Source organism: Vipera berus (assembly GCF_964194415.1).
Source record: "Vipera berus genome assembly, chromosome: 1".
Classification (NCBI taxonomy): domain Eukaryota; kingdom Metazoa; phylum Chordata; class Lepidosauria; order Squamata; family Viperidae; genus Vipera; species Vipera berus.
In genome coordinates, this window is record NC_138202.1 from 10,245,979 (window position 1) to 10,261,297 (window position 15,319).

The window sequence follows — 15,319 nt, forward strand, 5'->3', positions numbered from 1 at the left end:
TTTCAACAAGCAAAGTCAGCGTGAGAAGCCACTTAATGACTGGATCGGTCACTTAACAACGGTGACAAGAAAGGTCGTAAAATGGGGCAAAGGCTCACTTCACAATGCTTTACGGTGGAAATTTTGAGCAGTGGTCAACTTTATGAGTGATGTATTTGCTTTATGACTGTGGCATAAAGATCATAAAATCGGTCACATGGGCACCCCGATCTACAACTATCATAACTTACAGCAGAAGGTCTGGGCCCCATTGTGGTCATAAGTTGAGGGCTAACTCTGTAACTTCTTCAGAGGAACATAAAAGCAATCCTAAATAAAACATTCATCCCTAATTGCTATTTCTTACTCTTTTCTTGCTGTTCAGGCGACGCTATGTTCACGGCAAAGGTGTATGCAAGCTATCGTGGACCAATTAGCATCTGACAGTGAGGAACTGCACCAGGTACCGTAGCTACTAGGAGACCATGGATGATCACCGAATCTGCACCCTACCTGCCCTTCTCTAGCAGGTCCAGGCCCAGATGTTTCCTTCTCTGAGCATGTAAAGAGGGCACTTTAAATAATGTCCGAAGCTGCTTTACATGACCTCAGATTCTCTGTCTGGCCCAGTGGGAAAAATAGGTGCTGAAGGTAGCTTTCACTCTGAAACACTCCTTGCTTGGAAAAATGAATGTTATTTATTAGATTTAAAGCTCACATTTTATTTAGGAGTTCAAGACCATGCTAACGCCTTCTTTTCACACAACCATAATGTTAGTTAGGGTGAAAGTGAGGAATTGGTGCAGAATCTGCTTCTAACCTAGTGTTTTTTCAACCTTGGTAGCTTTAAGAGGTGTGGACTTCAACTCCCAGTAGTCACCAGCCAGCCATGCAGCCATTTTGTGGCCTCCAGGCCACATCTGACCCTATGGCTGTCTCTGTCCAGCCCATGTGGATTACTTTTATTTTGAAGGCGACAGCTTTTTTTTTATTTAGCAATTTGTATGTTTGTCTATGGAGATTCCCAGTCATCCAGCTCATGATTGTCCCAAAGGTGCTTTTTTGAGAGGCAACTGGACTTTGTTTTTCCTTTCTTGGATGAGAAGTGAAACGTCTTCAAGGAAAAACAAAGAGAGTCCAGTTGATTCTCGGAAAAGCACCTTTGGGACATATTTGCATGCGTGCATATCTACATACCTTCACAGCCCTATTGGTTCGGTCCTCCACAACAGTCCTAGTTTCTCATGTGGCCACTTGGAAACATTAATTGCCCACCCCTTTCTTAGGTGGTATCCAGCATCCTACGCAACCTCTCATGGCGAGCCGATATGAACAGCAAGAAAGTCTTACGAGAAGTGGGCAGTGTCTCAGCGCTGATGCAGTGCGCCTTACGGGCAAGCAAGGTAAGACGGAAGAGGTAGAATTGACAGCCAACTCTGCTAAAATATGAGCACCACAATGCTTGCACAAAATGGGCAATAGCCCTCCTGGCCACAGCTCTTACCAGCTCTTCCAGCAGGAGCAACAAGCCTAGGTGGTCCCCAACCCATCAAGAGTTGAAACTGGGTCTGTCTTAGAATGAGTAGTCTTTCGAATTAACAACCTTAACTCTGTTTTATTGCCTACACCAGGATATCTCTGTATCTCTGTATCTCTGTATCTCTCTCTCTCTCTCTCTCTATCTATCTATTTATCTCAATCATATGACACGTTCACATTACATTTCAGCAAAAAGGAACACAGTTAAAATACAAAACACAAAATATACCGTATGAAATCTTAACAGGAAGATTACAAACGTATATCTAAGCTGCAAATGTGATTTTTCTTACTTCATTTGTCACAGCCAAGAATTCAGCGAAAATCTCCATTATAGGCTCTGTTTTGACACACAGTCACTTTTGGATAGTTTGTTTTTTGGCTCCACAGTCACAATGCAGTGATGGTATTTTGCCCCGCTTATAGAGGGTGTCTGCGCATCTACCGTGGCCAGAGCGAATTCAGTTCAACGTTGTCCATATCGCATGGGGCTGGAAAAATCCAGGTGGTTTTTCCAAGATGCAAGGCAAACTTTGACATTGTGGGGGGCAATTTTCTATCCTGTGTCAAAATCATCTTTTATAACTGCTTTAGCGGTAGAGATGTCTGGATCTCAACCTGTTTCGCTCCAAGCAGGCTACATTGCTCAGTGTTAGCGGTTGGGAATTATCGATAATCTTCAAATGTTCTTGAAGGAGAACCTCATTTCATCTTTTTTTCCCCCTACACTAGGAATCCACGCTGAAGAGCGTCCTGAGTGCCTTGTGGAATCTCTCAGCTCACAGCACTGAGAATAAAACCGCCATCTGCATGGTGGAAGGAGCGCTTGGCTTCCTAGTGAGCACACTCACCTTCAAGTGCCAGAGTAACTCGCTTGCCATCATTGAAAGTGGAGGTGGGATCCTAAGGAATGTCTCCAGCCTGATTGCCACCAGAGAAGATTACCGGTTAGTGATCCCCATCTTCCTCCTTGTTCCAGTAACTAACCTTTGCACCAAGAAACATCTTTCTTCACCCATCAGTACAGTGGTATCTTGGCAGTCAACTGCTTTGAAACTGAACAAATTTGGGACTCAATGCATTTTGATGTGAAAATTTTGTCCTGGTACTGATTGTTTGTTTGGTCCTCAACGCACAAGCTAGAACTTGTCGGTGTTGTCTGCCTTGTGACTCACTACATGATTCCTTATGGGGAAAAATTTGTTTAGTATTCATCATTTTTGGTACTCATTATGCCTCCCGGAACCATTTACTGATGAGTATTGAGGTACTGCTGTACATCAGTAGAGTCAAGACTAGCCCTTGCAGTCCTCAATCTCATCTCTGACCCCTTCCCAAGGTACTCTAGTCCAGGGGTCTTCAAACTTGGCCCTTTTATCACCTGTGGACTTCAACTGAGGAATTCTGGGAGTTGAAGTTCACAAGTCATAAAAGGGCCAAGTTTGAAGACCCCTGCTCTAGTCTGTCAGAAAATGAGTGGCATTATTGTCATTGAATCTCCTGGAAATCCTTATAAGGGTAGTCCTTAATTTACATCTATAATTCCATCACTAAGCAATGCAATCATTAATATGTAAATATATGCCAGTTGTCAAGCACCCGAATTTGGATCACTTGACTGTGGGGACAACTGCCGTTGTAACTTTGTTTGCTAAATGAATGGGTGTAAGTCATGGACTACCTGTATCCTTTTTCCAATTGTGGTCCATTTTCCCTTTTGGATAGCTACACATTAGATATGAAAGCTAAAACCCCACTTGTGTTGTTGTTCCCAACAATTGATATTCATCAGACTATCCCATGAATTCAGAGATCCTAAAACAGCTCCTGCCCCCTCCCCTTAAATTATATGATCCCTTGCTAGTCTGACCCTTGTGTTTTCCTCCAGGATTTGTGCTGGTTTTATCCTAACCCCAGTGTCAATCTGCTCTTTCCTAGGCAAATTCTGAGGGATCACAACTGCCTTCAAACTCTCCTCCAGCACCTCAAATCACACAGTCTGACCATCGTCAGCAACGCATGTGGCACTCTGTGGAACCTCTCTGCACGCAGCCCCAAAGACCAAGAGCTACTATGGGACCTGGGAGCGGTCAGCATGCTCCGAAATCTCGTCCACTCTAAGCACAAGATGATTGCAATGGGCAGCACCGCAGCCCTCCGGAACCTCCTTGCCAATCGGCCACTCAAGTATAAAGATGCCATGGTCATCTCACCAGGTTCTTGTATGCCCTCCCTGTATATGCGGAAACAGAAGGCCCTGGAGGCTGAATTGGATGCCCAGCACTTGGCTGAAACTTTTGACACCATGGAGAAGCAGTCAATGAAGAAGCAGAGCGTCACCAAGAAACCAATGAGGCACATGGATAGCTTGGCCAAAGACTACGCTTCTGATTCAGGCTGTTTTGATGACGATGAAGTGCCCAACGTCTCCAGCAGTACAGAGACAGGAAATGCGTCAGTTCTCTCCATGTTCCTAAATTCATCCTTCCTCCAAAGTCAAACTTTGCCAAGAAAGGTTTCCCAAAGAAGAGGCCCAGAACCGGAGAAAGATGAAAGTGGGAAGTCCACAGAGGCCAAGAAGGTCTCTCCGCTGCTCATGCCCCAGGACAATGATGTCTCTGTAGTGGCTGAGAAGTTGGCCAAGATCACTACGACGGTGGCCAAGATAGATAAGTTGGTGGAAGATATAACCACTCTCCATACCTCTTCTGATGACAGCTTCAGCCTCAGCTCTGAAGACCACTGCCTTGACTGGCATTATGGTCTGGATGAAGTCCATGAGGCCCGTGCCCAATCTTGCTCTCCATGCCGCCTCTCGGACACCAGTGGGATTATCAAGCGTGAAGGTCTGAACCGGGCTCACACCCTCTTGAGATTGAAAAATGCTTATACGAGCTTGTCCAATGACAGCCTCAACAGTGGAAGTACCAGTGATGGCTACTGCCCTAAGGAACACATGAGACCATGTACTAGAACAACCTTCCTGGACTTTAAAGACGAACTACACCGGTATCAGAAACGGCCCAGCCGTCTTGATTTGAAGAACATCTTGATGAATAGGCCAGAAAAGATGGAACTGCCTGAGAAGAAACAGCAAGAATCCAATGTGGTGGTCGAGAAACCAGAACTTCTTGAGAAAGCAAAAGCAACAAGGCTTCCACCCAATCCTGATGTTGCTGAGAAAGAATCTGAATGTAAGAAGAAAGAGGGAGGCAGAGAGCTAGATCCTGATCCCAAAGTCCATACAATCAAACTCTCCCCATCCTATCAACATGTGCCCCTCATAGAGAACAGTGCCATAGCATCTGGGACTATGGGGGTCTTGGGAACCAGCTCTTACTATCCCAGCTTATCCATGAAAACCACAGATAATCTTAACAAGGTTCCAGAGAAACTGACTGCAACAGAACCAGCGAAACAAGAACGGCTGCAGAAATACTCGGTGGAAGACACGCCAATCAGCTTCTCCCGATGCGGTTCCCTGTCTTCTATTTCCTCTGCTGACAATGTCCTAGATGGACAGAGCCATAGTGAGAACGAGATGGACACGGACTCCTCTTTAGAGATCATCGAGGTAGAAGAAGTTGAAGAAGCTCAAAAGGACGAACGAGAAGAGAAGGCAAAGCAAGAGGTGGAACCCCTCACCTCATCTTCACAACCCATTGCTATCCCCTTCCCTAAGAAAGAGAAAATGTTCCTAAGAGGAGTGTCACCTTCTCGCCACGAGGACTTGACCCCTTCCAGCTCATCTGAAAATTACATCCAGGAGACCCCTTTGGTGATGAGTCGCTGCAGTTCAGTCAGTTCGCTGGGCAGTTTTGAGAGCCCGTCCATTGCGAGCTCTATCCAAAGTGAACCCTGCAGTGAGATGATTAGTGGTACGGTCAGTCCTAGCGAGCTGCCGGATAGTCCTGGGCAAACCATGCCTCCAAGCCGCAGCAAAACACCTCTGTTTGAACTAAACAGCCAGCCAGAGAAGGAGGCCAGCCAGTTCAACATCCAGTGGGAGAACAATGTCAAGAAATTTATGGACATCACGGATTTTAAGGAGCGTTTCCAGATGCCCCAAGACCTTGACTCCATGGTCTACTTCACGGTGGAGAAACCCAATGAGAACTTTTCATGTGCCTCCAGCTTAAGCGCATTGCCCCTCCACGAGCATTATGTCCAGAAGGATGTTGAGTTGAAACTTATCCCACCATTCCCGGAAAGGAGTGGGTTGAACTTCATGACGCATGAGAAGAGAGATGATGAAAGGGTCACTGAGGGCCAAAGGAAACTGGAGCGCCTTGAGTTGACTTCCGATGAGGATATTGAAATTCTGAGGGAGTGCATCAATTCAGCTATGCCATCCCGTTTCCGGAAGATCAGGACATCTCTTGTCTCGGGCCTTCCAGGTCAAGTCCTAAACCCTCAGTCAAAGAAGTCAATGCAGGTTCCAGTCTATATGTTGGTTCCTGCCAATTCCCACTTGGGTATCCCCAAGCACAGATGGGCCACGGTCACCAGACCCAACAAGGACTACCTGGGCAATGAGGATTCCTTCACTGACTCAGCAGAAGGAACCCCCGTCAACTTCTCCAGTGCTGCTTCTTTGAGTGATGAGACCCTTCAATACCCTATGAAAGACGAGGGAGATTCCCGGCATTGCTCTGGGAAAAAAAAGGAAGTAACGGGGGCTCCAATGGGGGGGCTCAAGAGGGAGATCTGCCAGCTTGAACAAAGCAACTGCCGGATTGGGAGAATCAACTCCAGCCATTCAACACCAACCAAAATGGCCTCCTCCTCTAAGCACAAAACTGGATCGAATCACACCAGCCCTCTCCGTGCAAGCCGGGCCCAATCAGCTGAGTCCAGGAGAGGAAACATTCCCCTCAGAAATCTAGAATTGACTGTCTTGAGGCAAGGTAGCTCAACGGCAAGTTCTGAGGGCAACCGTTCCAAGAAGAAGGAGGAATCTCGGGAGAACAGCAGCCGTGACAGTGATGGAGCCTTCCCATCCTTCTGCCACACAACGCCAACCGAAGAGGCTGTCTACTGCTTCTATGAGAATGACTCCGATGACTTAGTGGAGTCAGACATGAAGAACTCACCCAAGAGAAAGCCCAACCTGGCCAGCAAAGGTCAAAAGAAAGAATGCTGGGCTAAGAAAGAACTTGAGCCAAGTTCCAGTCAGCCGCTTCATGCTAAAAACAAGATGGTGCCCCATCCCCGGAGCAACCTAATTGCAGATGAGACTCCACCGTGTTACTCTCTCAGCTCCTCCCTAAGTTCCCTGAGTGACCTTGAACTCTATGGGACTGGAGAAAAGATGCAGATGTCCAAGATCAGAGCTAACCGCCAACTGACCTTGAACTGTCGGCATGGGATGAAAGCAGCCGTGTCCAAAGGGAGGGACAGCTCTGCCAGTTCCCTCAGTTACAATTCAGACAACGATCTCCTGCAGAAGGGCACCAGTCTGAGCGGGCCCAAGAGGAGACGCCATTCAGCCAAAAGGAGGAATGCTGAGAAGGAGCAGAAGGGTCTCAAGGCCAAGGAATGGAAGCCTGAGGGGTTTCCTGATGAAATAGCTTCTGAAAGAGGTTCAGATCTGGACAGCATTGAGTGGAAAGCCATCCAGGAAGGCGCAAACTCCATTGTTACCTGGCTTCACCAAGCTGCTTCTTCCTTTGGCAACGAGACGTCCTCAGAATCTGACTCCATTTTGTCTTTTATGTCTGGCCTTTCGGCAAGCTCTGCTTTACAGATGAGTTTGGACAGAAGAGACAAGACCCGGGGCAGGAAAGGTCCCACCACTGGTACGGAGAAGAAAAACCACCTCAAATCTTTCCAAGATGGTAAGAATCTGAATGAATCAAGAGGTGCTGGCGGCAGGAATAAAGTGGAGAAAAACATAGGACAGCAGAAACCATTGAGCAACCTGCCCGTAGTTTTCCGTGGCAGGACGGTGATCTATATGCCTGAGGCAGCCAAGGAATCCCCAGTGCAGAGCTCCAGATCCACGCCAAGGAAAACAGTAGGGACCACTAAGCAGGAAATTCCTGAGAAAACTCTGAATCTCAACCAACCGAGATCAAGGAGTCTCCACCGGCCTGGGAAGATCTCAGAAATGGTGGAATTGATGTTGCCCAAAAGAAGCGCAACCCCACCTGCCAGGATGAACAGAGCACCGTCATCCGGATCCTCCAGGACATCCACGCCATCCCAACCCAACCAGAAGAAGCTCACATCACCATCGCAGCATCCCAACAGACAGACACCATCACGTGAAGCTGGAAAGACCAGTGGAAGCACCACACCTGTTGGTCCAGCCCCCAAACCAGTCCAGAAATCCCCTGTGTCTAAGCAACACAAGACCCAGAAATCACCTGTCCGCATCCCTTTTATGCAGAAGCCCGTTAAGAAGACTCTTCCGGTGAGGAACACCATGCCTACATTGGAGGAACGAGGAGGAAACAGCAGCAGTGAAATAAGGCCTAAGGTCAACGGGAAAGGTATTCTCCAGGCCAACCGCCTTAATTTGATACGCATGTCCTCAGCGAGATCCATCAGCAGTGAATCCCACCAGTCGGGCTTCCTACGGCAGCTGACATTCATCAAGGAGTCACCCAGTCTTCGCATGAGGCAACGTTCTGAGGTCTCATCTTCCCAGCCTTTGTCCTCACTCTCTCAGGGTGCCTCACCACGAAGAGGCCAGCTTGGCCTGCCTACCGTTTTCCTCTGCTCGTCCAGATGTGATGATCTCAAAGTGGACAAGCCCACTGGGTCAAGCCAACGTCCTGTCATCTCCAGGGTGTCTCTTCCCAGCCACAGTCCCTCTGCAGGGGGCCCCCCAAGGCCGCCGCGCAGGACAAGCTCAGAAAGCCCCTCCCGGCTTCCCATCAAAAACAACGATGTTACTCCGGAGCCCTTCAAGCGTTACTCCTCGTCTCCTCAAATCAACATCATCAAGAGGACCGCCAGCCCCACTTGTACTCCATCGGATGGCCCCGAGCCATTAAGTGAGAGAAAGAAGAACGAGGGGGTCTCAAAACTACCAGTGATTCCTCCAGCAGAGAAAGGAACCGAAAATCAACAGCAGCAGCAGCAGCAGCAGCAACAGCAACAGCCACAGTTACCGCAGCAACAGCAACAGCCATCGCAGCAGCAGCCACCGGAGCAGCAGGCGATGGTGAAAGGGACCTGGAAGAGGATCCGTGATGAGGATATACCCCATATTCTGAAAAGCACCCTACCTTCTACAGCGCTGCCCCTGGTTAGCGCTTGGAAGGAAGAAGAGAGTGATCAGACGCCTGAAGTTCTCCACCCGAAGACAAGTGACGCGGTGGTGCAGACAGAAGATTTCGCCACCACAAAGACTAATTCCAGCACTTCCCCTACTTTGGAGGTGCAGAAAGCCATCAAGATCCCACCTGATGGAGATGGCTTTGCTCTAGCGAAGGCCACCACCGCGTCCATCTCCTTTACTCATGAAGGGTCAGTCAGCTCTCTTGGGAATTTCCCTTCCAGCAGGCACAGCTCCCCAAGCCGGGCTGCTCGGGTGACCCCGTTTAATTACACCCCCAGCCCAATGGTGGAGCCCACAGTCAAAGAGAAGCAGGTGGAGAAAACACAAGTTTGACAACCCTCCAGCTTGGTCTGACAAACTCCTGGGATCTTCTTAGCTAGCCACCAATCTATAAAAACCAAACTTGGATGTATTCATTTTTTAAGACGTTATATTTGTCATTGTACCCCAACCATCTCCATTCTTAACAAACAAGGAGGATCGGATGAGCGTTATACTGTACACACAAGATTAGAGGCATCGCTTCTTGTGAGAGATACAAAAGACACAAAGGAACAAAATGTACAGGTAATCCTCGACTTACGACCACAATTGGGACCAAATTTCTGTTGCTAAGCAAAGCGGTTGTTAAGTGAATCGCACCTGATTATATGACCTTTTTGCCACGGTTAAACAAATCACTGAAGTTGTTAAGTGAAACGTGTGATCTTTAAGCAAATCTGGCTTCCCTCACTGACTTTGCTTGTCGGAAGCCAGCTGGGAAGGTTACAAATGATGATCACATCACACACACAAAACACACACACAACACACACACAAACACACGAGACATTGCAATCTTCACAAATGCATGCTGGTTGCCAAGCACTCAAATTCTGAGTGTCCATGGGGATGTTGCAACAGTTGTTAAATACAAGGACTGATTATACGTCACTTTTTTCAGTGCCATTGTAACTTTGAATGGTCACTAAACATTGTAAGTCGAGGACTACCTGCATTTTTTTCTTCCTTCCTTCCTTCCTTCCTTCCTTCCTTCCTTCCTTCCTTCCTCCCTCCCTCCCTCCCTCCCTCCCTTCCCTTTTGAAATGACCTTTTGGAATGAGTAGAAAAAATGAGACACCCCACCTGAAGCAACCTCTGCTGTTGGCAGGGGGGTTTACAAACTGACCTTCAGAACTATTTGAGTGGGGTCAACTGCTATACAGGAGACTTTCCCCTACATTCTTGTGCAGAGAAATGGGAATGTGAAGCAAAATTCTTTCAACCATCAAGCCCAGGACCCCAGCGCTGGGCTTCTTGTAAAAATTTGCAATGGGGCTTCTGGATATCTCACGGGTGGAGATGCTTCATGACTGCGGTCTCACCCAGCTCCAACAAATCTATTATCTGACTTTTGAAAGATCAACCCAAACTTTGAACTGGTATTTCGTTTTGGAAATTGGGATCTTCCTCCGTCATTTACAAAAGACCTGCCTGAAGCTGACCAAAGAGGCAGGTTGAATACAGCAGATATGCAAAATTGACCTGCTTCATCTGAAGACAGTTTAGTCCAGGAGTCTGCAACCTTGACAACTTTAAGACTTGTGGACTTCAGCTCCCAGAATTCCTCAGCCAGCTAGCTGAGGAATTCTGGGAGCTAAAGTCCACAAGTCTTAAAGTTGTCATGGTTGCAGACCCCTCCAACCTTCAGAATTACCCACCTTTTACGTTGCACAGGACCAGAGGCAGTCCTCGACTTAACGACCCCAACTGAGCCCAAAATTTATGTCGCTAAGCGAGACAGTTGAGTTTTGCCCCATTTTTACGACCTTTTCTTGCCACAGTCGTTAAATGGGTCGCTGCGGCATTGTTAATAACTCAGTTGTTAAATGAACCTGGCTTCCCCACTGACTTTGCTTGTCAGAAGCTCGCAAAAGGGGATCCATCCGTAGGACTCTGGGACACTGCGACCGTCGTACATGTGAGTCGGTGGCCAAGCGGCCGAATTTGGATCACGTGACCGCGGGGATGCTGCGATGGTTTGTAACTGTGAAAAATGGTCATCCGTCACTTTTTTTTCCTCAGCGGTGTTGTAACTCTGAACGATCACTTAGTGAACTTTCATTAAGTCGAGGAACGCCTGTAACGAAGAGCATGAAATGGCATTCTGAAGGGGTCCATGGCCTTCCCCTCTGAAACAGACCTCCATCTCATGTTGAGAATATTTCTAGATCGTCTTCTGCCAGATCTGCTCCCCCTTTGCTCCATCTTTGGATCCAGCCACGCAATGAAGAATCACATTGCCAAGGATCAACCCTGGATTATCATCCAACGGCTGGCCACGTTCATACATCAAAGTGTGCTCAGGATTCCCCTCCGTAACTGCCAGTTTCTCTCCCCGTGGAACTCTTCTCTTCTCCCAAGTCTATGAAGAAAATCCTTTTTGCATCAGAGGAGAACTTGACGGCGACCATTAATTAAAGTAATAAACCGCCACGCTTCGTGGAGGGCAGAGGGCGAGAGAAAAGAGAGACAGAAAACCTCAAAACTCGGCTGCATGCTTTAGATTGCAATTTGGATGTGCAGCTATTGGAAATGAGTCCTCTTGGGAACGCAAAGAGGCTGACTTCCGAGCAGACATGTCAAGAATTGCACTATTAGTCTTAATATGTGGGCATCAGTACCCCCCAATGAAAATCAAGATGTCCTCAGCTATTTATTGGGGGTGGGAAGCGGGAGGAGGGAGGGAAGGAAGGAGAGGCATTTATGCATCTATGAGGGAATATTTGGCGGGAGAAATTTATACATCAGCGAAAAAGGGAAAAAAAAATAACGACAGACAGACCTAAGAAGGAAAATGGCACCCTTGAGCTGTGAATACATGATCTGTATACTTTGCTGTGCCTCTAATTACAGCCGTTCTTTAATCTGCTAATGACTAATCTGTCTTTCTGTGAATGCTGGGCGTTTTTACGGAGGGGAGAGACACATACGGCATCTTAGCAACTTTGCATTCTATGGGCAAAACCAGATTGGTTGTTCGGGCAGCTCGGGAGATTTGGGGTGGTGGAAATGTTTGAGAGAGGTGATAAAGAGAGAGAAATAAAAATTTGCAACTTGTGGGGAGATATGTTTCTGTTGCACATCAGCGCTTTTCAATCTTGGCCACTTTAAGACCTGTGGACTTCAATTCCCAGAATTCCCCAGGCAGCATGGCTGGCTAGGGAATTCTGGGAACTGAAGTCCACCCATCCTAAAGTAGCCACAGTTGAGAAATTCTGCTTCACATATTAAACAGCACTTCCTCTTTTGCTCAATTTCTCATGTTTTAAGATACTTTCAAGAATCCTGTTAATATTCTGGCAAATTAGTCCAGAATTGTGTTTCCATAAGGTCCTTGTGTTGAGGCAGAGCAGTTGGGATTAAATCTGAAGGATTCCTTAGATGACATAAAGAGGAAATTGAAGCAGGTGCATGAGATCAAGCCCCTAAGCCATGGCATCCAGCATTCAGATCCAACCGGGAGGTTCACAAGCAAAGCATGAAGAACAAGTACTTTGATTATGGTTTCTGGCACCTGATAATTCAGAGATTTAGTGATTAATGGCCCTTGTGGAATAACCTCATTCTCTTTGGAAACTCTCCAAGGTACGTCTGTTCAGTCTCTTCACAAGTTGCTTTTGAGCACAGGATCCCGATCGCTAGGTTTATATTGCAAGATTCTTATTCTAGCATAGGATCATCTCCTTCAGTTACTTGAGAACAATATAATCAATCAGAGATACTCTATATTGCTAGGGATAAACAAGAGGATTCTTGAGGCACTTTCAGATTGTAAGATTCTTCTGGGCCTGAATTTACGTGTATAACCTTTGGGTCTGACTTGGTGAGAAATTCCCTCTTTATTCAAGTTGGTTTGTTCCTAAACCTGCAATCCTGTGGATCAGAGTTTCTCAACCATGGCAGCTTTTAGATGTTTGGACTTTAATTCCCAGAATTCCCCCCAAGCCTGTGATGGTGCTGGTTTACCTGCATAAAGATTAGCAGAGCTGAAATCCCTACCAGTAAAGAAAGTCAAAACAATCGAGATGGTGGCCACAGCTGTACATTAAAATTCCTTTTGTGTGTGTGTGTGTTGCATGTGCTTAAAAAGGGATGGCTTCTACTGCACTGTTCGGCTGCTACTGTAATATATTTATTAATTCTTTAAGAAAAAAAGAGGAAAAAAAATCTCTGTCTTCCAGTTAAACTAAGCTGGGAGCCAGAACGTTTCACGAAGGGAAACGTTCCACAATTTTCTCATTTCTGGATCAATAAAACCATAAAATCCATCCCAAATTACAATTTTTTTAATTGCCAGTGACTTCAGCTAACCAGATCTTAAGGTCACAGAAGAGAAGAAGGAAGCCTCTCTTCTGTTATTTCAACCTAAGAAAAACTATAGCACAGGGGTCTTCAAACTTGGCCCTTTTATGACTTGTGGACTTCAACTCCCAGAATTCCTCAGCCAGCGTGTCTGGCTGAGGAATTCTGGGAGTTGAAGTCCACAAGTCATAAAAGGGCCAAGTTTGAAGACCCCTGGTGTAGCATATTCTGCAGTAAGCAAAGTTGGATGGGGGGCGGGGTTGGACTTGGTGAATTCTTAGGTCCCTTCCAACATTATGACTGGGCAACCTGCAGCTCCTGAGTCCTCTTTCTTGTTACACATTAAATTCAGAGCATTAAAGGTGCCATTTCCCAACCCTTTAATTATTTCATTATTTACATACGACATTTATAACCCCCTTTTGTAACAGAAGTTCAAAGCAATTTACAGTGTTCCCTCTTCCTATTTTTACCCACCACAATAACCTTCTGGGGTAGGTTAGGCTGAGAGGGAGGGATTGCCCCAGAGTCAGCGAATGAGCTTCTGAGCTGGAGAGAGACTAGAACGCAGGACTCCCCACTCCTAGTCCCCACTAAACCTGATTGGCTCTTGGGCTAAGAGGGAAGGACCAGCGCAGTATCAGCCAATGAGCATCTGTGGCTGAGGAGAGACTAAAAATGGGGTATTCCCACTTCCAGTCTAATGTCTTCTCCCTTAGCCCACAATGGCTCTGCTCCCACACATCTTACTCTCTGCACATAGTCCTCAGCATATGACCATAATAGAACCTGCCCGTTATGGTCATAAGTCATGATGACCAATTTTATTATCTTTTGTAAGGCAGTCATTAAGCAAACACAGCTGTAAAGCCGCAACAGTCATTAAACAAATGCCAAGGTCATTAAGTGAATGCAAAGTTTGCTATGGGCAGTTTTGCCAAAGTGCCGGTTTTCAACAAAACTGTTGTAAAACTCAGTCACGTGACTGCAGGACACTGAAAACAGCCATAAATGTGGACGCACTACTGAGCATCAGAAGGGCCGTCACGTGACTATGGAGGAGGCTGGACTGTGGTAACTTCAGATCTGGGTTGTAAGTAGCCCCAAGGCAGTTCCGTCATAACTTTGAATGGTCGCTAATTGACCTTGACTTTAAGTCAAGGCCTACCTGTACAGTAGTCCTTGACTTATAACAGTTCATTTAGTGACTACTCGAAGTTACAACGGCACTGGAAAAAGTGATATATGACCATTTTTCACACTTACGACCATTGCAGCATCCCCATGGTCACGTGATCAAAATTCAGACACTTGGCAACTGACTCATATTTATGACAGTTGCAGCATCCTGGGGTCATGTGATCCCCTTTTGTGACCTTCTGACAAGCAACGTCAATGGGGAAGCCGGATTCACTTAACAGCCATCTGACTAACTTAACAACTGCTGTGATTCACTTAATCACTGTGGTAAAAAAAGGCCGTAAAATGAGGCAAAATTCACTTAACAAATGTCTCGCTTAGCAACAGAAATTTTGGGCACAATTGTGGTTGTAATTTGAGGAATACTTGTACTCTAAATTTAACCTCCAGGATAACAGTATCTGTAAAAAGTCAAATTTGACTGTTGAGATTCTTGAGATGTATTCCTTGTTGTCAGCCATTCAGCTGTGTCCGACTGTCAGCCACTCTAGGGATCAGCACTCTTTATGCTCCTCTGTCTCGCACATCTTGAGACATTACACTTTATTAAAACGAAGTTTCCTGCCAGTTGCTGGCATGCCGCAGCCCGGTACTGGTCCACAGACCAGGGGTTGCAGACCCCTGCCCTATACCATTTCAGACAAATAAAAAAACCTCCAGTGGTGAAGCACCTACATGAGCCGGGGTTAGGACGCTGAGCTTGTTGATCAGAAGGTCGGCAGTTTGGCAGGTCAAATCCCGAGTGCCGCGTAACAGAGTGAGCGCCTGTTACTCGTCCCAGCTTCTGCCAACCTAGCAGTTCGAAAGCACGTAAAAATGCAAGTAGAAAAATAGGGACCACTACGGCGGGAAGGTAACAGCGTTCCGTGTGCCTTTGGCATCTAGTCATGCCGGCCACATGACCACGGAGACATCCTCGGACAAGCGCTGGCTCTTCGGCTTTGAAACGGAGATGAGCACCGGCCCCTA

The 15,319-nt window shown here is 46.7% G+C and overlaps 1 protein-coding gene across 1 annotated transcript in view; it reads left to right on the forward strand.

The window, feature by feature from the left end:
- APC2 (APC regulator of WNT signaling pathway 2) overlaps positions 1–11,869 on the forward strand; it is a 40,441-nt gene extending 28,572 nt beyond the window's left edge. The window contains 6 exon segments of the mRNA XM_081313640.1: positions 365–442; positions 1,266–1,382; positions 2,251–2,465; positions 3,457–6,583; positions 6,586–6,662; positions 6,664–11,869. Coding sequence (XP_081169766.1) covers positions 365–442; positions 1,266–1,382; positions 2,251–2,465; positions 3,457–6,583; positions 6,586–6,662; positions 6,664–9,139 — 6,090 coding nt within the window. The 3' untranslated portion in view covers positions 9,140–11,869.
- The last annotated feature ends 3,450 nt before the right edge of the window (positions 11,870–15,319 follow it).